Source organism: Erythrolamprus reginae, chromosome 8, assembly GCF_031021105.1.
Source record: "Erythrolamprus reginae isolate rEryReg1 chromosome 8, rEryReg1.hap1, whole genome shotgun sequence".
NCBI lineage: Eukaryota > Metazoa > Chordata > Lepidosauria > Squamata > Dipsadidae > Erythrolamprus > Erythrolamprus reginae.
In genome coordinates, this window is record NC_091957.1 from 13,212,849 (window position 1) to 13,229,854 (window position 17,006).

Below are 17,006 nucleotides of genomic sequence, written 5' to 3' on the forward strand. Positions count from 1 at the left end.
ATAGAATAGAATAGAACAGAACAGAACAGAATAAAATAGAATAGAATATAGAATAGGAGCAGGGTAGAGTATGGTAGAATAGAATAGAATAGAACAGAATAAAATAGAATAGAATATAGAATAGGAGCAGGGTAGAGTAGGATAGAATAGAATAGAATAGAACAGAACAGAATAAAATAGAATAGAATATAGAATAGGAGCAGGCTAGGGTAGAATAGAATAGAACAGAACAGAATAAAATAGAATAGAATATAGAATAGGAGCAGGGTAGAGTAGGGTAGAATAGAATAGAACAGAACAGAATACAATAGAATAGAATATAGAATAGGAGCAGGGTAGAGTAAGGTAGAATAGAATAAAATAGAATAGAATATAGAATAAGAGAATAAATAGTAGAATAAAATAGAATAGAATATAGAAAAGGAGCAGGGTAGAGTAGGGTAGAATAGAACAGAACAGAACAAGAAAAGAATAGAACAAAATAGAACAGACTAGAAGAGAATAGAATAGAATAGAGAATAGGAGTAGCGTAGAATAGAACAGAACAGAACAAGACCAGAACTAGAACAGTGTTATGTTGTGTGCAAGTGTGTAAGGCACGCAATTGCCTAATTGGTTGTTAAACTGGTGGCTGCCCACCCCTGAGAAGTGATGTACAAGGTTATCCATGGGGCTGACTTGGTCTGCCCTCCTTCTTGGGCGTCACTGAGCTGAAAAAATGACCAAGGAAAGGAGGCTTCACAGATAAGAGCTGGGAATATCGTTAGCAGCTAATTAGGGCAGGGGGGAAAAAAGCTTCGGGAAAAACAAAAGCTGAATTCAGTGTATAAGATGCACCTGAATTTTCAGCCTCTATTAGGGAGGGAAAAGGTGCGTCTTATACTCCTAGAAATACGGTCATCAGTAGAACAGCTCACCTCCAGAAATTATAAGTATTCCAACACTGGAGGTTTTTAAAGAAGAGATTGAATAGCCATTGGTCTGAAATGGTAGATGGCTTCCTGCCTGGGCAGGGGGCTGGACTATCATGATTCCAAGATTCGCCCATGTTTCTTCAACACTCTGTGGCTTGCATTGGCTGCCAATCAGTTTCCGGTCACAATTCAAAGTGTTAGTCCTGACCTTTAAAGCCCTACATGGCAATTGGACCAGATTACCTCCGGAACCGCCTGCTACCGCACGAATCCAATAGACCGATAAGGTCCCACAGAGTTGGCCTTCTCCGGGCCCCATCAACTAAACAATGTTGTTTGGCGGGCCCCAGGGGAAGAGCCTTCTCTGTGGTGGCCCCGGCCCTCTGGAAGCAACTCCCCCCGGAGATTAGAATTGCCCCCACCCTCCCTGTCTTTCGTAAACTACTCAAGACTCATTTATACCGCCAGGCATGGGGGGGGGGGTTTGAGATATTCCTTCCCCCTAGGCCATTACATGTTATGCATGGTATGTTTGTGTGTATGTTTGGTTTTATAAATAAGGGTTTTTAGTTGTTTTATTATTGGATTGTCACATGTTGTTTTTATCATTGTTGTTAGCCGCCCCGAGTCTATGGAGAGGGGCGGCATACAAATCCAATAAATAAATAAACAAACAAACAAACAAACAAACAAACAAACAAACAAACAAATAAATAAATAAATAAATAAATAAATAAAATGTCGGAATCCCTGTTTGTTAAGGGAAGGCATCACTGTGATAAATCTGCCCCCTTCCATGATGGGCCGAAAAAGTTTCCCCGCTGTGACTCCAAGGGGTTCTTTGGGAATAGGTAGCAGTGGGGAACAAGCAGGAGTCGAGACATCCTAGATGAAGCCTGTCCCTGTTTCTTCTCCCCCAGGATTTAACGGTCCTCTGTGTCAACATGACATTGACGAATGTGCCAGTACGCCTTGCAAGAACGGAGCCAAATGTGTGGACGCACCAAACGCATACATGTGTGAATGCACAGAAGGTAAGCTTGGGGTAGAGTTGGGCGGTAGACCGAGAGGAATCTCATTAGGGCGGAAGCTGGCTGGTTTATTTTTCAACCAGACTGTTGTGGACTGTGAACAAGCAGCCTTCCCTGATGAAAAACCCCTGGAATGGAAAAAAAAGTGTACGATGGGATTTTAAGCGTGCCATTTTTTTTTACCCCTCCATTCACAAAAGACATTTTCTAGCCGTGATCCTCTGAGCTGTGAGGGTAAGAGGAAGAGTGAGGGACCCGTAGCAAGGAAGTGAGATTCCTACCCCTTTATTTATTGCAGGGGGTTACGGTATGGCTAACTGTATGGGGTATTTCTCGGGGTGGGGTGTGGCAAATTGATTTTCTTTCTGATTCCGTCTCGGTTTAACGGGCAGGATGCTCATAGGAATAGAATGGAATAAAATTTTATTGGCCAAGTGTGATTGGACACACAAGGAATTTGTCTTGGTGCATATGCTCTCAGCGTCATAGTTCCCTCTAAGCTGAGCAGTGAGCAATCGCTCACTTAAAAATCATCATCAACTCAGAGTTTTCCAAACCTGCCCAGAAGCCGAGAGGGAAAGAGTGAGAGGGAAGGAGAGAGAGAGGAAGAGAGAGAAACAGATAGAAAAAAGAGAGGAAGGAAAAGAGAAAGAAAAAGAATGGGAGTAAGGAAGAGAGAAAGAAAATCAAAATCTAGTTTGAAACTAGCTCAACTATTTAAGTGGCATTTTGATATTGATAGAGTTGCCCTATTATGAGCTCACTGTTATAGACACACAGTACAGTATTTTATTTTGAAATTCTCTGAGGCAAAACAGGGTGGGTTTTTTATTTGTTTGTTTATTTTATTTATTTATGTATTTATTTATTTATTTATTTATTTATTATTTCTGTGCCGCCCAGACACTATACTTTTCTGCCCCCCCCCCCCCAAAAAAAAATTAGAGGGAACACTGCTCAGCGTACATAAAATAAAATATACATTTGTCAAGAATCATGTGCTACGACACTTAACGATTGTCATAGGGGTCAAATAAGCAATGAAGAAGCAATATTAATAAAAATCTTAGGATATAAGCAACAAGTTACAGTCATGCAGTCAACATGGGAGGAAATGGGTGATAGGAATGGTGAGAAAAACTAGTAGAATAGAAGTGCAGATTTAGTAGAAAGTCTGACAGTGTTGAGTGAATTATTTGTTTAGTAGAGTGGTGGCGTTCGGAAAAAAACTGTTCTTGTGTCTAGTTGTCTTGGTGTGCAGTGCTCTGTAGCGACGTTTTGAGGGTAGGAGTTGAAACAGTTTGTGTCCAGGATGTGAGGGGTCAGTAAATATTTTCCCCGCCCTCTTTTTGACTCGTGCAGTATACAGGTCCTCAATGGAAGGCAGGTTGGCAGCAATTGTTTTTTCTGCAGTTCTGATTGTCCTCTGAAGTCTGTGTCGGTCCTGTTGGGTTGCAGCGCCAAACCAGACAGTTATAGAGGTGCAGATGACAGACTCAATGATTCCTCTGTAGAACTGTATCAGCAGCTCCTTGGGCAGTTTGAGCTTCCTGAGCTGGCGCAGAAAGAACATTCTTTGTTGTGCTTTTTGATGATGTTTTTGATATGATGTGGGAAAGAAATATCCACGTATCTCTTGTTGCTGTGGAGAATTTTGCAAATACAGTGGTACCTCTACTTAAGAACGTTTCTAGATAAGAACCGGGTGTTCAAGATTTTTTTGCCTCTTCTTAAGAACCATTTTCTACTTAAGAACCAGAAAAATTTCCCAGGAAATTTGAGAGCGGCACAAAGGCCCGGCCAGTTTCCTGCCATTCCCCCTTTAATCCTGGCCATCTTGAGCTTTTCTGGGCTGCCAGAGGAGCCTTTCAGTGGTGCTTAAGGAGGCTTTGGCAGCCCAGAGCAAACGAAGCATTTTCCTTTCTCTGGACGCTTGGAGAGGGAATAAACCACTTTGTTGTGGTGATTCCCTCGCGCTGCCTCCCATACACCCAGTGTGAGGTTGCCTCCCGGAGCGTCTGGATGCGGAAAGGCAAAAGGGGATGCTCACCTCACCTTCGCAGCGACTGTCCTCCTCCTCTTCTTCCTCCTCCTCCTCCCACCCAAATTCCGAGCTTTTATTTCTTTCCTAATGGATTTGCACGCATTATTTGCTTTTACGTTGATTCCTATGGGAAAAATTGCTTCTACTTAAGAACGTTTCTACTTAAGAACCTGGTCACGGAACGAATTAAGTTCCTAAGTAGAGGTACCACTGTACATCCCAAAAGAGGAAGAACAAAGGGTTATTATTATTATTATTATTATTATTATTATTATTATTATTATTAATTAGATTTGTATGCCGCCCCTCTCCGTAGACTCGGGGCGGCTTACAGCAATGATACAAACAATATATAATGACAAATCTAATAGTTAGAATCTAAAATAACAATAATACATTTAAAAAGTCTAAAAAACAAGAAACCCCAATATATAAAAAACATACATACAGTCATATCATACACAAAAAACTACATAGGCAGGGGGAGATGTTTCAGTTCCCCCACGCTTGACGCAGAGGTGGGTTTTAAGGAGTTTATGAAAGGCAAGGAGGGCGGGGGCAGTTCTGATCTCTGGAGGGAGCTGATTCCAGAGGGTCAGAGCCACCACAGAGAAGGCTCTTCCTCTGGATCCCACCAAATGACATTGTTTAGTTGACGGGACCCGGAGGAGACCAACTCTGTGGGACCTAACCGGTCGCTGGGATTCGTGTGGCAGAAGGCGGTCTCGTAGATACCCTGGTCCGGTGCCATGAAGGGCTTCTTCCAAATGTCTCCTTTCAAAAAGCCCTAAATGGAGAGAGGTCTTGTTTGGTGACTGATGAAGCCTGTGTGTGTGTGTTAAAGCTGGCTGAATCTTGGGGGAAATCTCTCTTTCACAGACACACGCCCAGACTCCCTTGTCTCGTGGGTAGGCCCCAGGCACCGGCTGTTTACAGAAGACAGCTTCTAGCCACGTGGATTGGGAACAGCAGCGGCATATGATGCCCACATGCTGACTGAAATGATGAACCGTAACTCCTGTCCCAGCCGCAGCGGATTCTCCGCTCCGGCCCCAGGCGGATTGTCCATCTCTTTCAGACTCTTGCTGCTCCCATTTCCTGCCCCAAATTCAATTTAAAGTTCAGTGCCGTCCTTAAAAATCACCCTGAGTTGTGGACCTGAAATAAAGCCAGGCCGAAAGGAGAATCTGTGGCAAGCTGCTTTTGTTTTTCATAATTCTTCTATGTTGCCTGCCTGGCTGTGAGGGAGAAGCAAACAGAAAAAGGAGGGAAAACGCATGAAGAGAAAAAGGAGGGAAAACGCACAAACAGAAAAAGGAGGGAAAACGCATGAAGAGAAAAAGGAGGGAAAACGCATGAAGAGAAAAAGGAGGGAAAATACATGAAGAGAAAAAAGAGGGAAAATGCATGAAGAGAAAAAGGAGGGAAAAATGCCCATTTGGGCTTCTGAGGGATGCTGCAAAAAGTTGAAGCTTTGAGCTGAGGAGGAGAAGGCGGGAGAGAAAGGCCACGTCCTGCCTCTGTATGGATTTTTTCCATCTCAGCTTAGAAACAAACCACCATTGGGGCTAGGCAAGGAGTCCTGTCTGGGCACCGTCTCCCTCTTTTCTGGCCCCTCGTCTCTGGGCAGGAAAAAATGGGTAAGCACAAGACCAGGGAGGGTGTGTGTGTGCCGGGTGAGGGAAACTCGAGGCGCCCTCGGACAAAACCCAGCCCTGAGCCCCCTCGGCAGGCAAACAGAGGGACTTTTGTGGGGCCGGCCGGCTGCCAGTGGCTCTTCCCTAATGAGCGTCTTGGTTGCGATGAAAAGCCACAGTGTGGGCTTCCCGGGTGTGGGGGGGCGTCAAAGGCCCGCTTGTCTGCCCGCTTGTCTCCCTCCCTCCCTGCCCACCGCCCTCCTGCTTTTGTCCGCTGGCTGGCGGGAGGAGGAGGCGGGCGAGAGAAAGGAGCTGCTGTTGTCCTCTTTTGAATTTGCTGCGCCCTCCCCCTTGCGCCCCCCCTCCCAAGCCGGATCCAGACAGGCAGGGAGGAGAGCCCAGCGCCAGAAGAAAAGCGTTTGTGTTTGCCAGAGAACGGAGCTGCCTCCCCCCACCCCCAGCGTGGATCCTCAGCTGGATCCTGTGCCCTGGCCCGGCGGCCTCCCTGCCACCCGGCCTGTCTCCTGCCTGCAGCGTCGCTGGGGCTACGGGGACAGGCAGGCCCGCCGCGAACCCCAAAGGCACCACAAAAAAACCAAGCAGAAGCCACAATTGGCAAGTTTGCTTGGTCGTTTCTCCACCTCCCTTGCAAAACACGCTCCCCTTTATCTGAAACAGATGAGTTTGCCCACCCTGAGAATGTTTTTCCACTTTGGATGCCCTTGTTCTGTTGCCATTTCATGCTTTCTGAAGGTCCCGAAGCAATAGCAACAGCATTTAGACTTATATCCCGCTTCATAGTGCTTTTCCAGCCCTCTCTAAGCGGTCTTACAGAATCAGCAAATATTGTTCCCAACAATCTGGGTCCTCATTTTATCCAACCCGGAAGGATGGAAGGCTGAGTCAACCTGGAGCCGGTGGTGAGATTTGAACTGTTGAACGACAGCTAGCGGTTAGCTGAAGGAGCCTGCAGTGCTGCACTCTAACCACTGTGCCTAACCAAGAATGGCTCTCTTCTATCACATACAAGCTTTCCCCCCCTTGATTAATATCTCTTTTGAAGGCGAAGGATTGGGCGTGGGATGGAGGTCAGGGATCTGGCGGGCTTCTAGCAAGACGTTGGGGTCTTACAACAAAGGAGGGCTTGACCCTTCTCCAACTGCCCACTCAGCCCATTCCTTTTCTTTCTCAAGGGCTCCCGTCTTTCCGGCTGGGAACCTTGGGAGTGGAGTTTAAACCCGGGCAGCATTTGGAAGCCATGTTCCTTTCTATCTGCCAGAGTTTATCTATTTATCTATTTATTGCATTTATATGCCGCTCACTCCGAAACGGACTCTGAGTGGCTAACAACAGTTATTAATACAATAATGATAAAAGAGCAATTAAAAACATCAGTAAAATCTACAAAACAAAAACTACTGTATAAAAACCATTACGTACTAACAATCAATCTTAATTCCAGGCCTGCTGGAAAAGCCAGACTTTCTGGAAGACCGGTAGGGAGGAGATAATGTGAATCTCTGGGGACAGTTGATTCCACAGGATCGGAGCCACCACAGAAAAGGCCCTTCCCTGAGGTCCCGCCTGCCCACATTGTTTGGCGGACGGGACCTGGAGAAGGCCGACTCTGTGGGCCCTTACTGGCTGTAGCGAGGTATGAAGGTGGAGGTGGTCCCCGAAATAGTCTGGCACTGAGCCATTTAGGGCTTTAAAGGTAATTAAGTTAAGGACAATCAGCATCCTTAGAAGCTTAGAATGGTGGAAGGTCTTAAGCATAAAACGTATCAGGAAAGACTTCATGAACTCAATCTGTATAGTCTGGAGGACAGAAGGAAAAGGGGGGACATGATCGAAACATTTAAATATGTTAAAGGGTTAAATAAGGTCCAGGAGGGAAGTGTTTTTAATAGGAAAGTGAACACAAGAACAAGGGGACACAATCTGAAGTTAGTTGGGGGAAAGATCAAAAGCAACATGAGAAAATATTATTTTACTGAAAGAGTAGTAGATCCTTGGAACAAACTTCCAGCAGACGTGGTAGATAAATCCACAGTAACTGAATTTAAACATGCCTGGGATAAACATATATCCATCCTAAGATAAAATACAAAAGTAGTATAAGGGCAGACTAGATGGACCATGAGGTCTTTTTCTGCCGTCAGACTTCTATGTTTCTATGTTTCTAAGCTCCTGCAGACCGGCTGAGCGCTAGAATACATCAGCCGCTTTTCCCAGCGCTCAGTCGAGGGACGGAGGAGGCCCGATTTCTGTCTTGGCTGCCACCTGGCAGAGAGGTGTGACTGCTGCTTTGTGATGCATCACATTGCAGCTCTTTTGACGTTTTGTGTCCCCCCCCCAGGTTTTTCGGGCACTCACTGCGAGACGGACATCAACGAATGCGACCCTGACCCCTGCCATTACGGCACGTGCCAAGATGGCATTGCCACCTACCACTGCCTCTGCCAGCCTGGGTACACCGGGCACCTCTGTGACACCAACATCAACGAGTGCCAAAGCCAACCCTGTAAGAATGGAGGCACCTGCCAGGACAGGAACAATGCCTACACCTGCCTCTGTCTCCGAGGCACCACAGGTAAGGACCTACATTCGCTGGCTGGGGAATTCTGGGAGTTGAAGTCCAGATATCTTCAAGTTGCCAAGGTTGGGAAACACTGGTCTAGATGACCCCCCCAAGGTCCCTTCCGTCTCTGTTAATCTGTTACAAATGCCTTTGGCTTCTCTGGATTCCCACCTCCGTTTTCCCGACTGCTCTGTTCTTTCCCGAAGGTCCCAACTGCGAGATCAACCTGGACGAATGTGCCAGCAACCCTTGCGATTACGGCAGGTGTGTGGACAAGATCAACGGCTACGAATGCGCTTGCGAGCCAGGATACACAGGTGAGAGCGGACGGAAGGGACGCAAGCGCGCACCCTCTTCTCCCCCCATGCACTCCCCCCCCACCCGAGTCAGAGTCCTCACTGCTTCCTCGCCTCCCTGCAGGGCGGATGTGCAGCATCAACGTGGATGAGTGCGCAAGCCACCCTTGCCACAACGGGGGCACCTGCCAGGACGGCATCAACGGGTTCACCTGCCTCTGCCCGGAAGGCTTCCACGACCCCACCTGCCTCTCGGAAGTGAACGAGTGCAGCAGCAACCCCTGCGTCCACGGGAGATGCCACGACGGACTGAACGGGTGAGCGGCAGGCCTGGCAGGAGGGTCACTCGGGGAAGCGAGGCCGTTTGTGGCAGAGGCTTTGCGGGAACGGCTGGGCTGGGCCCTCCTCTCTCTTCCTGGTTTTATACATTAGGGGGTTTTAAGTTAGTTTTTAGTATTGGATTTTTACTGTATATTGTTTATGACTGTTGTTAGCTGCCCCGAGTTTTCGGAGAGGGGCGGCATATAAATCCAATAAATGAAATGAAATGAAATGAAATGAACCTCTACCCTGAATAGACTAGAATAGGGTAGAATAATAAATTGGAATAGAATAGAATAAAGTAGAACACAATACAGTAGTCCCTCGCTATACCGCGCTTCACCTACTGCGGCTTCACTTCATCGTGGGTTTTCAAGAAATATTAATGAGAAAGATCATTTGCGGATCTTCGCTGGTTTGCGGATTTCTGAGGAAGTCGATCGGCAGATTTAAACAGCCCGCCGAACTCGATCGGCAGGGGTTTTTTTTTAAAAAAAAATATCTAAAATTGTAAATACTGTATTTAAATACTGTATCTAAAATAAATACTGTGTGGGAAGGGTTTATAAACACTTAAAACAATGAAAACTTACCAAACAATTACAATATAAATACTTAAATAAGTACTATCAGTCGATAAATTCCCCATCGCGGATTTCACCTATCGCGGCCGGGTCTGGAACGTAACACCAGCGATAGGTGAGGGACTACTGTAGAATGTCCAAAATGTCCAAAGATACTTCACCAGAAGAGCCCTTCACTCCTCTACCCGAAACAGAATTCCCTACGAAACTAGACTTACAATCCTGGGTCTTGAAAGCTTGGAACTACGACGCCTTAAACATGATCTATGTATTGCCCACAAGATCATGTGCTGCAATGTCCTGCCTATCAAAGACTACTTCAGCTTCAACCACAACCACACAAGAGCACACAACAGATTCAAGCTTAATATTAACCGCTCCAAACTTGACTGTGAAAAATACGACTTTAGTAATCGAGTTGTCGAAGCGTGGAACTCATTGCCGGACTCTGTAGTATCATCTCCCCACCCCTCTCCGAAGACTCGGGGTTACAACATATGAAAAGCAGAAGAACCGCCTTCTGCCGCACGAATCCCAGCGACCGGTTAGGTCCTACAGAGTTGGCCTTCTCCGGGTCCCGTCGACGAAACAATGTTGTCTGGCGGGACCCAAGGGAAGAGCCTTCTCTGTGGCGGCCCCGAACTCTGGAATCAACTCCCCCCGGAGATCAGGACTGCCCCCATCCTCCTTGCCTTTCGTAAACTCCTAAAAGCCCACCTCTGTCACCAGGCATGGGGAAATTGATTCCCTCGGGCTGTTCCATTTTATGTATGGTTTGTTTGGGATGTATGACTGTTTTTATATTAAGGGTTTTAAACTGTTTTTAATCATTAGATTTGTATTGTGTTTTGTTGTTATGAGCTCCAGAGAGGGGTGGCATACAAATCTAATAAATAAATAAAATAAATAAATAAAATAAATAAAAACGAATTAAATTAAAATTCAATAGCTGACTAAAATCCCAAATATTAAAATTAATCACACCCATTCGTACAACGATCATACAAACATTCATTGGCCAGGGGCCAAGATCTAATCGGCCCAAGCCTGGTGACATAAATGAGACTCTTGCGGAAGGCGAGCAGAGTGGAGGCAACACGAATCTCTGGGGGGGGGAAGCTGATTCCAGAGGGCCGGGGCCACCACAGAGAAGGCTCTTCCCCTAGGCCCCGCCAAGAACCATTGTCTAATTGACCAGACCTGGAGAAGGCCGACTCTGAGGGACCAGGCCGGTCGCTGGGATTCATGCGGCAGAAGGTGGTCTCACAAGTAATCTGGTCCGATGCCATGTAGGGCTTTATACGTCATAACCAACACTTTGAATTGAGTCCGTAAACCAATTGGCAGCCAATGCAGACCTCCGAGTGTTGGAGAGACATGGGTATAACTAGGCAGTTCCATGACCGATCACACGGCTGCGTTCTGCACAATTTTCAGTTTCCGAACACTCTTCAAGGGTAGCCCCATGAAGAGAGCATTGCAGTAGTCGAACCGCGAGGTGATAAGGGCACGAGTGTATGTTCACTGTGCCGTAGAAGCATTTGAGTGGCACCAGGGTTGTTTTTTAAAAGAAAACCAGCCCATGGAGTATTATAGGGACGCATGTCATATTGATAGGCTAATGGAATTACAATTATTAGAGGAAAAACCGTGGGTAGAATTAGAGAAAGAAATTAATGATATTAAGAACCAGGAATTATTATTTAGGAAATGGAATAAGGTAGAAATAAATAGACTATTAGATCCTACTAAAGCGATAATAGAGAGTTGGATGAAATGGCAAGATAAATTGAAAATGACAAACTCTAAATTAGCAACGCTGCATGTGATAAATACAAAGAAAGAAAGTAACCTCACAAAGATAATATGGGAACTAAGGAGGAAAGGGATACAGAGATTAGAACAGTTATATGAAAGGGACGGAAGAATCAATAGAAATGAAATAGAGAGGTGCCTGGGACAACAAAACTGGTTACAAATTAATGCGATAAGTACATATTTAAGTAAAAGGGAAAACAAAGAAATATTTATGAGACAAGAAACAAATTTAGAAAAGATATTAAGGGACAAGTGTAAGAATATAAAAGCACAAACAGGTAATATATAGAGAGAATTATTACAAGTGGAAGAATAAGTAGTAAAAGGATTGACAAGATATTGGCAGGACGAATTAGAAATTGATGAATGGGATATGGAGGGTATAATTGAAAATATTAAAAAAATTAAAAATACAAGAATAAGAGAGATGAGAAGAAAAATATTACATAAATGGTATTATACACCAGTACAATTAGCATGTTTTCAAATAACGTAGAAAGGAAATTGTTGGCATGGGTGCAAGGAAAAAGGAGTATTTATGCATATGTTTTGGGAATGTAATAAAGTTCAAAAATTTTGGAAACAAATACAAGTGGAACAAAATTACAAATGGTAATTGGAAAATAACCAAGGAAGCAGCATTATTGATAAAAAATAGTGAGGTAAAAGAATACGAAGAAATCAAAATTGCAGCGATAGAAAGTGCCCAAGCAACTATAGTGCTTGGGTGGAAAGATGACAATAAATGGACGATAAAAAATTGGTGCAAATATATGGTGGATCACATTCACTATGAAATTATGGAAATTAGACTACATAATTATAATGAAGGGAAATTAGCAGCAACAATGAGGCGGTGGGAAAAGGTAAAAAATTATATATTAACATCAGTAAGCGATGCAAATGTAAGAAATAAAATTCAATCACTCTATAAAGAATGAACAATGTAACCCAGAGACAAAGCATATGAAGGACAAAAATTGATTCTTCCCTGGTGAAGGGTTTTTTTCTGTATGGTGATGGTACACTTATGTTTTCTGTTTTGTTTTTTGTTAAATTAAAAAAAAAACCCAATAAAAAACTATATTTTTTTTTTAAAAAAAAGAAAACCAGCCTAAATCCAATCACTTTGTAATTTCTCTCTCCTGGAATCAAAGCTACAAGTGTGATTGCGACCCAGGCTGGAGTGGGACGAACTGTGACATCAACAAGAACGAATGCGAGTCCAACCCTTGTATGAACGGTGGCACCTGCAAGGATATGACCAGCAGCTACATTTGCACCTGCCGGGACGGATTCAGTGGTAAGTGCCAAGGCTCCAAACAGCACCTGACATTAAACCAGAGTCCGAGGCACAGAATTCCCCCGTGTTCTCATTTATGAACAGAGCCGTGTTGGCATGCCTGCGAGAAACCCGAATCTAAAGCTATGAGGGTTTTCTCCACCTAGTTTGAAGTTCATTCCTTTCTTCCCACACCCACAAGTTCATCACGTTGACCAGTCTCTTTCTGCCAACGTGTCTGTTACTCCCAACAGTTTCCGGGCAAGTGTTGAGCAAAGGATGACCTTGAGAATCTAGAAGGAATTTGTGATGGCTACATCTCTACATCCCGTCCCAAATTCCCACAGCAAGAACACATTCTAAAGCATAAAAGGTGGCAGGCCAAATTTTCCAAGCCTTCCTTCCTTCCTTCCTTCCTTCCTTCCCTCCCTCCCTCCCTCCCTCATTTCCTTGCTTCCCTCTTTCCTTCTTCTTTCCTTCCTCCCCTTTCCTGCATTCTCTCATTTCCTTGCTTCCCTCTTCTTTCTTTCCTTCCTTCCTTCCTTCCTTCCCCATTTCCTTCTTTCCTTTCCTTCCTTCCTTCCCTCATTTCCTTGCTTCCCTCTTTCCTTCTGTCCTTCTTTCCTTCCTCTCCTTTTCTTCCTTCCTTCTCTCATTTCCTTGCTTCTCTCTTCTTTCCTTCTTTCCTTCCTCCTTTCCTTTCCTTCTTTCCTTCCTTTCCTCATTTCCTTCCTTCCCTCTTTCCTTGTCCTTCTTTCCTTCCTTCCTTCATCCCCTCATTTCCTTCCTTCCTTTTCTCCTTTCTCTTCTTTTCCCCTTCCTTCCCTTCCTCTTTCATTCCTCCCTTCCTGTATTCTTTTCCTTCCTTCCTTCCTTCCTTCCTTCCTTCCTTCATTCATTCATTCATTCATTTATTTATTGGGCTTATTTGCCGTCCTTTTCGGAGGACTCAGGGTGGCTTACAACATATAAAAATACAAAAACAGATTCAAAAACAGATTCAAAAGGTATTCAAGAAAAGTGAGCCAAATAACTAAATAAATACTATAAACCAAACTTTTAAGACTCGTGGACTCCCTAACTGCCTGGAGAATTCTGGGAGTTGAAGTCCACAAGTCTTAAAAGTTGCCCAGTTTGAAGACCTCCACTATAAACCCTTGACTTAAATTGGAAGGGCTTAGCTAAATATATCTCCAAGTCTACCCAAGGGTTGGCTTGGGTAGACAATCCATATTTGGGGGAAATTGGGTCACCGAAGCACTTGATCTCAATCTGATCTCTTCCAGCTCTTTGGGGGGGAAGCCATCCGAAAATCTCGCTCCATGTTTCTCCACCTTTATAACTTTTGAGATATGTGGAATTCAGTTCTGAAATTCGCTGGGGACTTCCGGGAAGTCCTTAAAGTTGCGAAGGTTGAGAAACGTTGGTTTAATATTATTTCACTGAAAGAGTAGTAGATCCTTGGAACAAACTTCCAGCAGACGTGGTTGGTAAATCCACAGTAACTGAATTTAAACATGCCTGGGATAAACATAGATCCATCCTAAGATAAAATACAAAAAATAGTATAAGGGCAGACTAGATGGACCATGAGGTCTTTTTCTGCCGTCAGTCTTCTATGTTTCTAACCTACCGCTCATTCAGGTTTGAGGGTCCAAGCAGGGGGTCCCTCAGTTGTAGGTGGGACCCTGCAGATCTCCTTTTTTCCCCCCAGGACTCAACTGCCAGATCAACATCAACGAATGTGCCTCCAATCCTTGCCTGAACCAGGGGACTTGCATTGATGACGTTGCTCGCTACCAGTGCAACTGCCTTCCACCCTATACAGGTGAGAGAACCCGCTCTCAATGGCAGGGATTCACGTAACAACACTGGCAAGAAATAAGATTAAAAGGAAATCAATGTTGAATTCCATTAGAAGAAAATTCGATATCTAGATGACAAAATTAGAGGTCCAGGTTGGGAGGTTTGATGAATACCGGAAGTCATTAATTTGGAACCAGTAACATATTTTTTGGGGGGATGACGACAGTTATATTCGTTTCACTAATTCGATACTGTTTTTACTGTAATATGAAGGTATTTTGAAATGTATTGAAAAAAATGGGTGAGTAGTGTGGTCGGGCGGTAGGAAAAGCAAGTAGGATGCTTGGCTGCATAGCTAGAGGTATAACAAGCAGGAAGAGGGAGATTGTGATCCCGCTATATAGAGCGCTGGTATTTGGAATAATACTGTGTTCAGTTCTGGAGACCTCACCTACAAAAAGATATTGACAAAATTGAACGGGTCCAAAGACAGGCTACAAGAATAATGGTGGAAGGTCTTAAGCATAAAACGTATCGGGAAAGACTTCATGAACTCAATCTGTATAGTCTGGAGGACAGAAGGAAAAGGGGGGGGGGCATGATCGAAACATTTAAATAGGTTAAAGGGTTAAATAAGGTCAGGAAGGAAGTGTTTTTAATAGGAAAGTGAACACAAGAACAAGGGGACAGAATCTGAGGTTAGTTGGGGGAAAGATCAGAAGCAACATGAGAAAATATTATTTGACTGAAAGAGTAGTAGATCCTTGGAACAAACTTCCAGCAGACGTGGTTGGTCAATCCACAGTAACTGAATTTAAACATGCCTGGGATAAACATAGATCCATCCTAAGATAAAATACAGGAAATAGTATAAGGGCAGACTAGATGGACCAGGAGGTCTTTTTCTGCCCTCAGTCTTCTATGTTTCTATGTATGGACGGAAAATAAATTATTCCCCCCCCCCCAAAAGACTCCCAATACTGGCAAGAAATGTCATAAAACAGGGCAAAACCCGCTTAACAGATGTCTCAGAGCAGCGGAAATTATAGCCCCGACGGTTGTTATACCTTGAGGAGGCCGCCATATCTGACCTGCTCTTTTGTTCTTCGCCTCAGGCAAGGCAACTTCCCTTCTTCCCCCGATAATGTTTTTCCTGCCTCCAAAAGTTAGGAAGGAAAGTCACGGGATGGGATTTACTTCTCTCCCCCCACCCCTTCTCAGTCGCCGCCCCACCTCAGATTTTTCAACTGGGCAGGGGTTGGACTAGATGACCGGCAAGGCCCCTTCCTGTTCTGCTCTTCTGTGATTTACCTCCTGCCCCTGAGTCATAGAAACATAGAAGACTGATGGCAGAAAAAGACCTCATGGTCCATCTAGTCTGCCCTTATACTATTTCCTGTATTTTATCTTACGATGGATCTATGTTTATCCCAGGCATGTTTAAATTCGGTTACTGTGGATTTACCAACCACGTCTGCTGGAAGTTTGTTCCAAGGATCTACTACTCTTTCAGTAAAATAATATTTTCTCATGTTGCTTTTGATCTTTCCCCCAACTAACTTCAGATTGTGTCCACTTGTTCTTGTGTTCACTTTCCTATTAAAAACACTTCCCTCCTGGACCTTATTTAACCCTTTAACATATTTAAATGTTTCGATCATGTCCCCCCTTTCCCTTCTGTCCTCCAGACTATACAGATTGAGTTCATTAAGTCTTTTCTGATATGTTTTATGCTTAAGACCTTCCACCATTATTCTTGTAGCCCTTCTTTGGACCCGTTCAATTTTGTCAATATCTTTTTGTAGGTAAGGTCTCCAGAACTGAGTCTGCCCCTTTCGGGCAAATAAGGCTCCTTCCCCCCCCCCCACTGTTTTTGTAAACTTTGCCCGTTGCCCCCCCTCCCCCATCCTCAAGTTTTGGGAAGAGGCCGCTTGCATCATCGGGAGCGTACGGTGTGAGGGGGGTTTGTTCTTCCCCTCTCCGGCCATTTCCTGCTTCCTCCTGCTGCGCAAAATGGCGACCTCTGGACAATTGGAGGAAGTCCTGGACTTTTCCTGCCTTTGCTGGAGAAACAAGCCAGGAGATTCTGGGGGTTGTGTGTGTGAGAGAGAAAGAGAGAGCTCCAGAGAAGGTTCTGGAAAACAGAAAAAGGCCCTGTTAGGAGGGAAGGAGGAGGATGTAAGTAAATGGGAAAGGAAGGCTGGACCAGGGAGCTTTTCCCCTGCCTCCTGGCCCAGGTGAGAGTCACCCACAGGTGACTTGGGAGAGTGCTGTTTGTTCCACTCCCATCCCTCAAAATGTCCACAGCCCTGGATGAATTCCTTCCCCAAGGAGAAAGCCTCTTGGAGAACGTCCAGAAGGGCCGTTCTCATGGCCACAGTCCACCGTGCAATCTAGCATTGAGCACTTATATCGCGCTTCATAGTGGTTTTTACAGCCTTCTCTAAGCGGTTGACAGAATCGGCCTCTTGCCCCCAACGATCCCGGTCCTCATTTGACCCACCTCAGAAGGACGGAAGGCTGAGTCAACCTTGAGCCGGTGGTGAGATTTGAACCGCTGAACTACAGCTAGCAGTCAGCTGCAGTAGCCTGCAGTGCTGCACTCTCTAACCACTGCGCCACCCACGGCCTGTCCACTCTGCCACGCATGCTTGCGGCCCAGATATCCAGCCGAGGGTTTCTTGGGGGGTAG

The 17,006-nt window shown here is 44.9% G+C and overlaps 1 protein-coding gene across 1 annotated transcript in view; it reads left to right on the forward strand.

Annotated features, from left to right (window-relative positions):
* NOTCH1 (notch receptor 1) overlaps positions 1 to 17,006 on the forward strand; it is a 125,421-nt gene that overhangs the window by 74,404 nt on the left and 34,011 nt on the right. The window contains exons 10-15 of the mRNA XM_070758900.1: positions 1,835 to 1,948; positions 7,986 to 8,219; positions 8,414 to 8,524; positions 8,628 to 8,820; positions 12,384 to 12,529; positions 14,223 to 14,336. Of these exons, the coding sequence (XP_070615001.1) occupies positions 1,835 to 1,948; positions 7,986 to 8,219; positions 8,414 to 8,524; positions 8,628 to 8,820; positions 12,384 to 12,529; positions 14,223 to 14,336 (912 nt within the window). The remainder of the gene's footprint in view (positions 1 to 1,834; positions 1,949 to 7,985; positions 8,220 to 8,413; positions 8,525 to 8,627; positions 8,821 to 12,383; positions 12,530 to 14,222; positions 14,337 to 17,006) is intronic.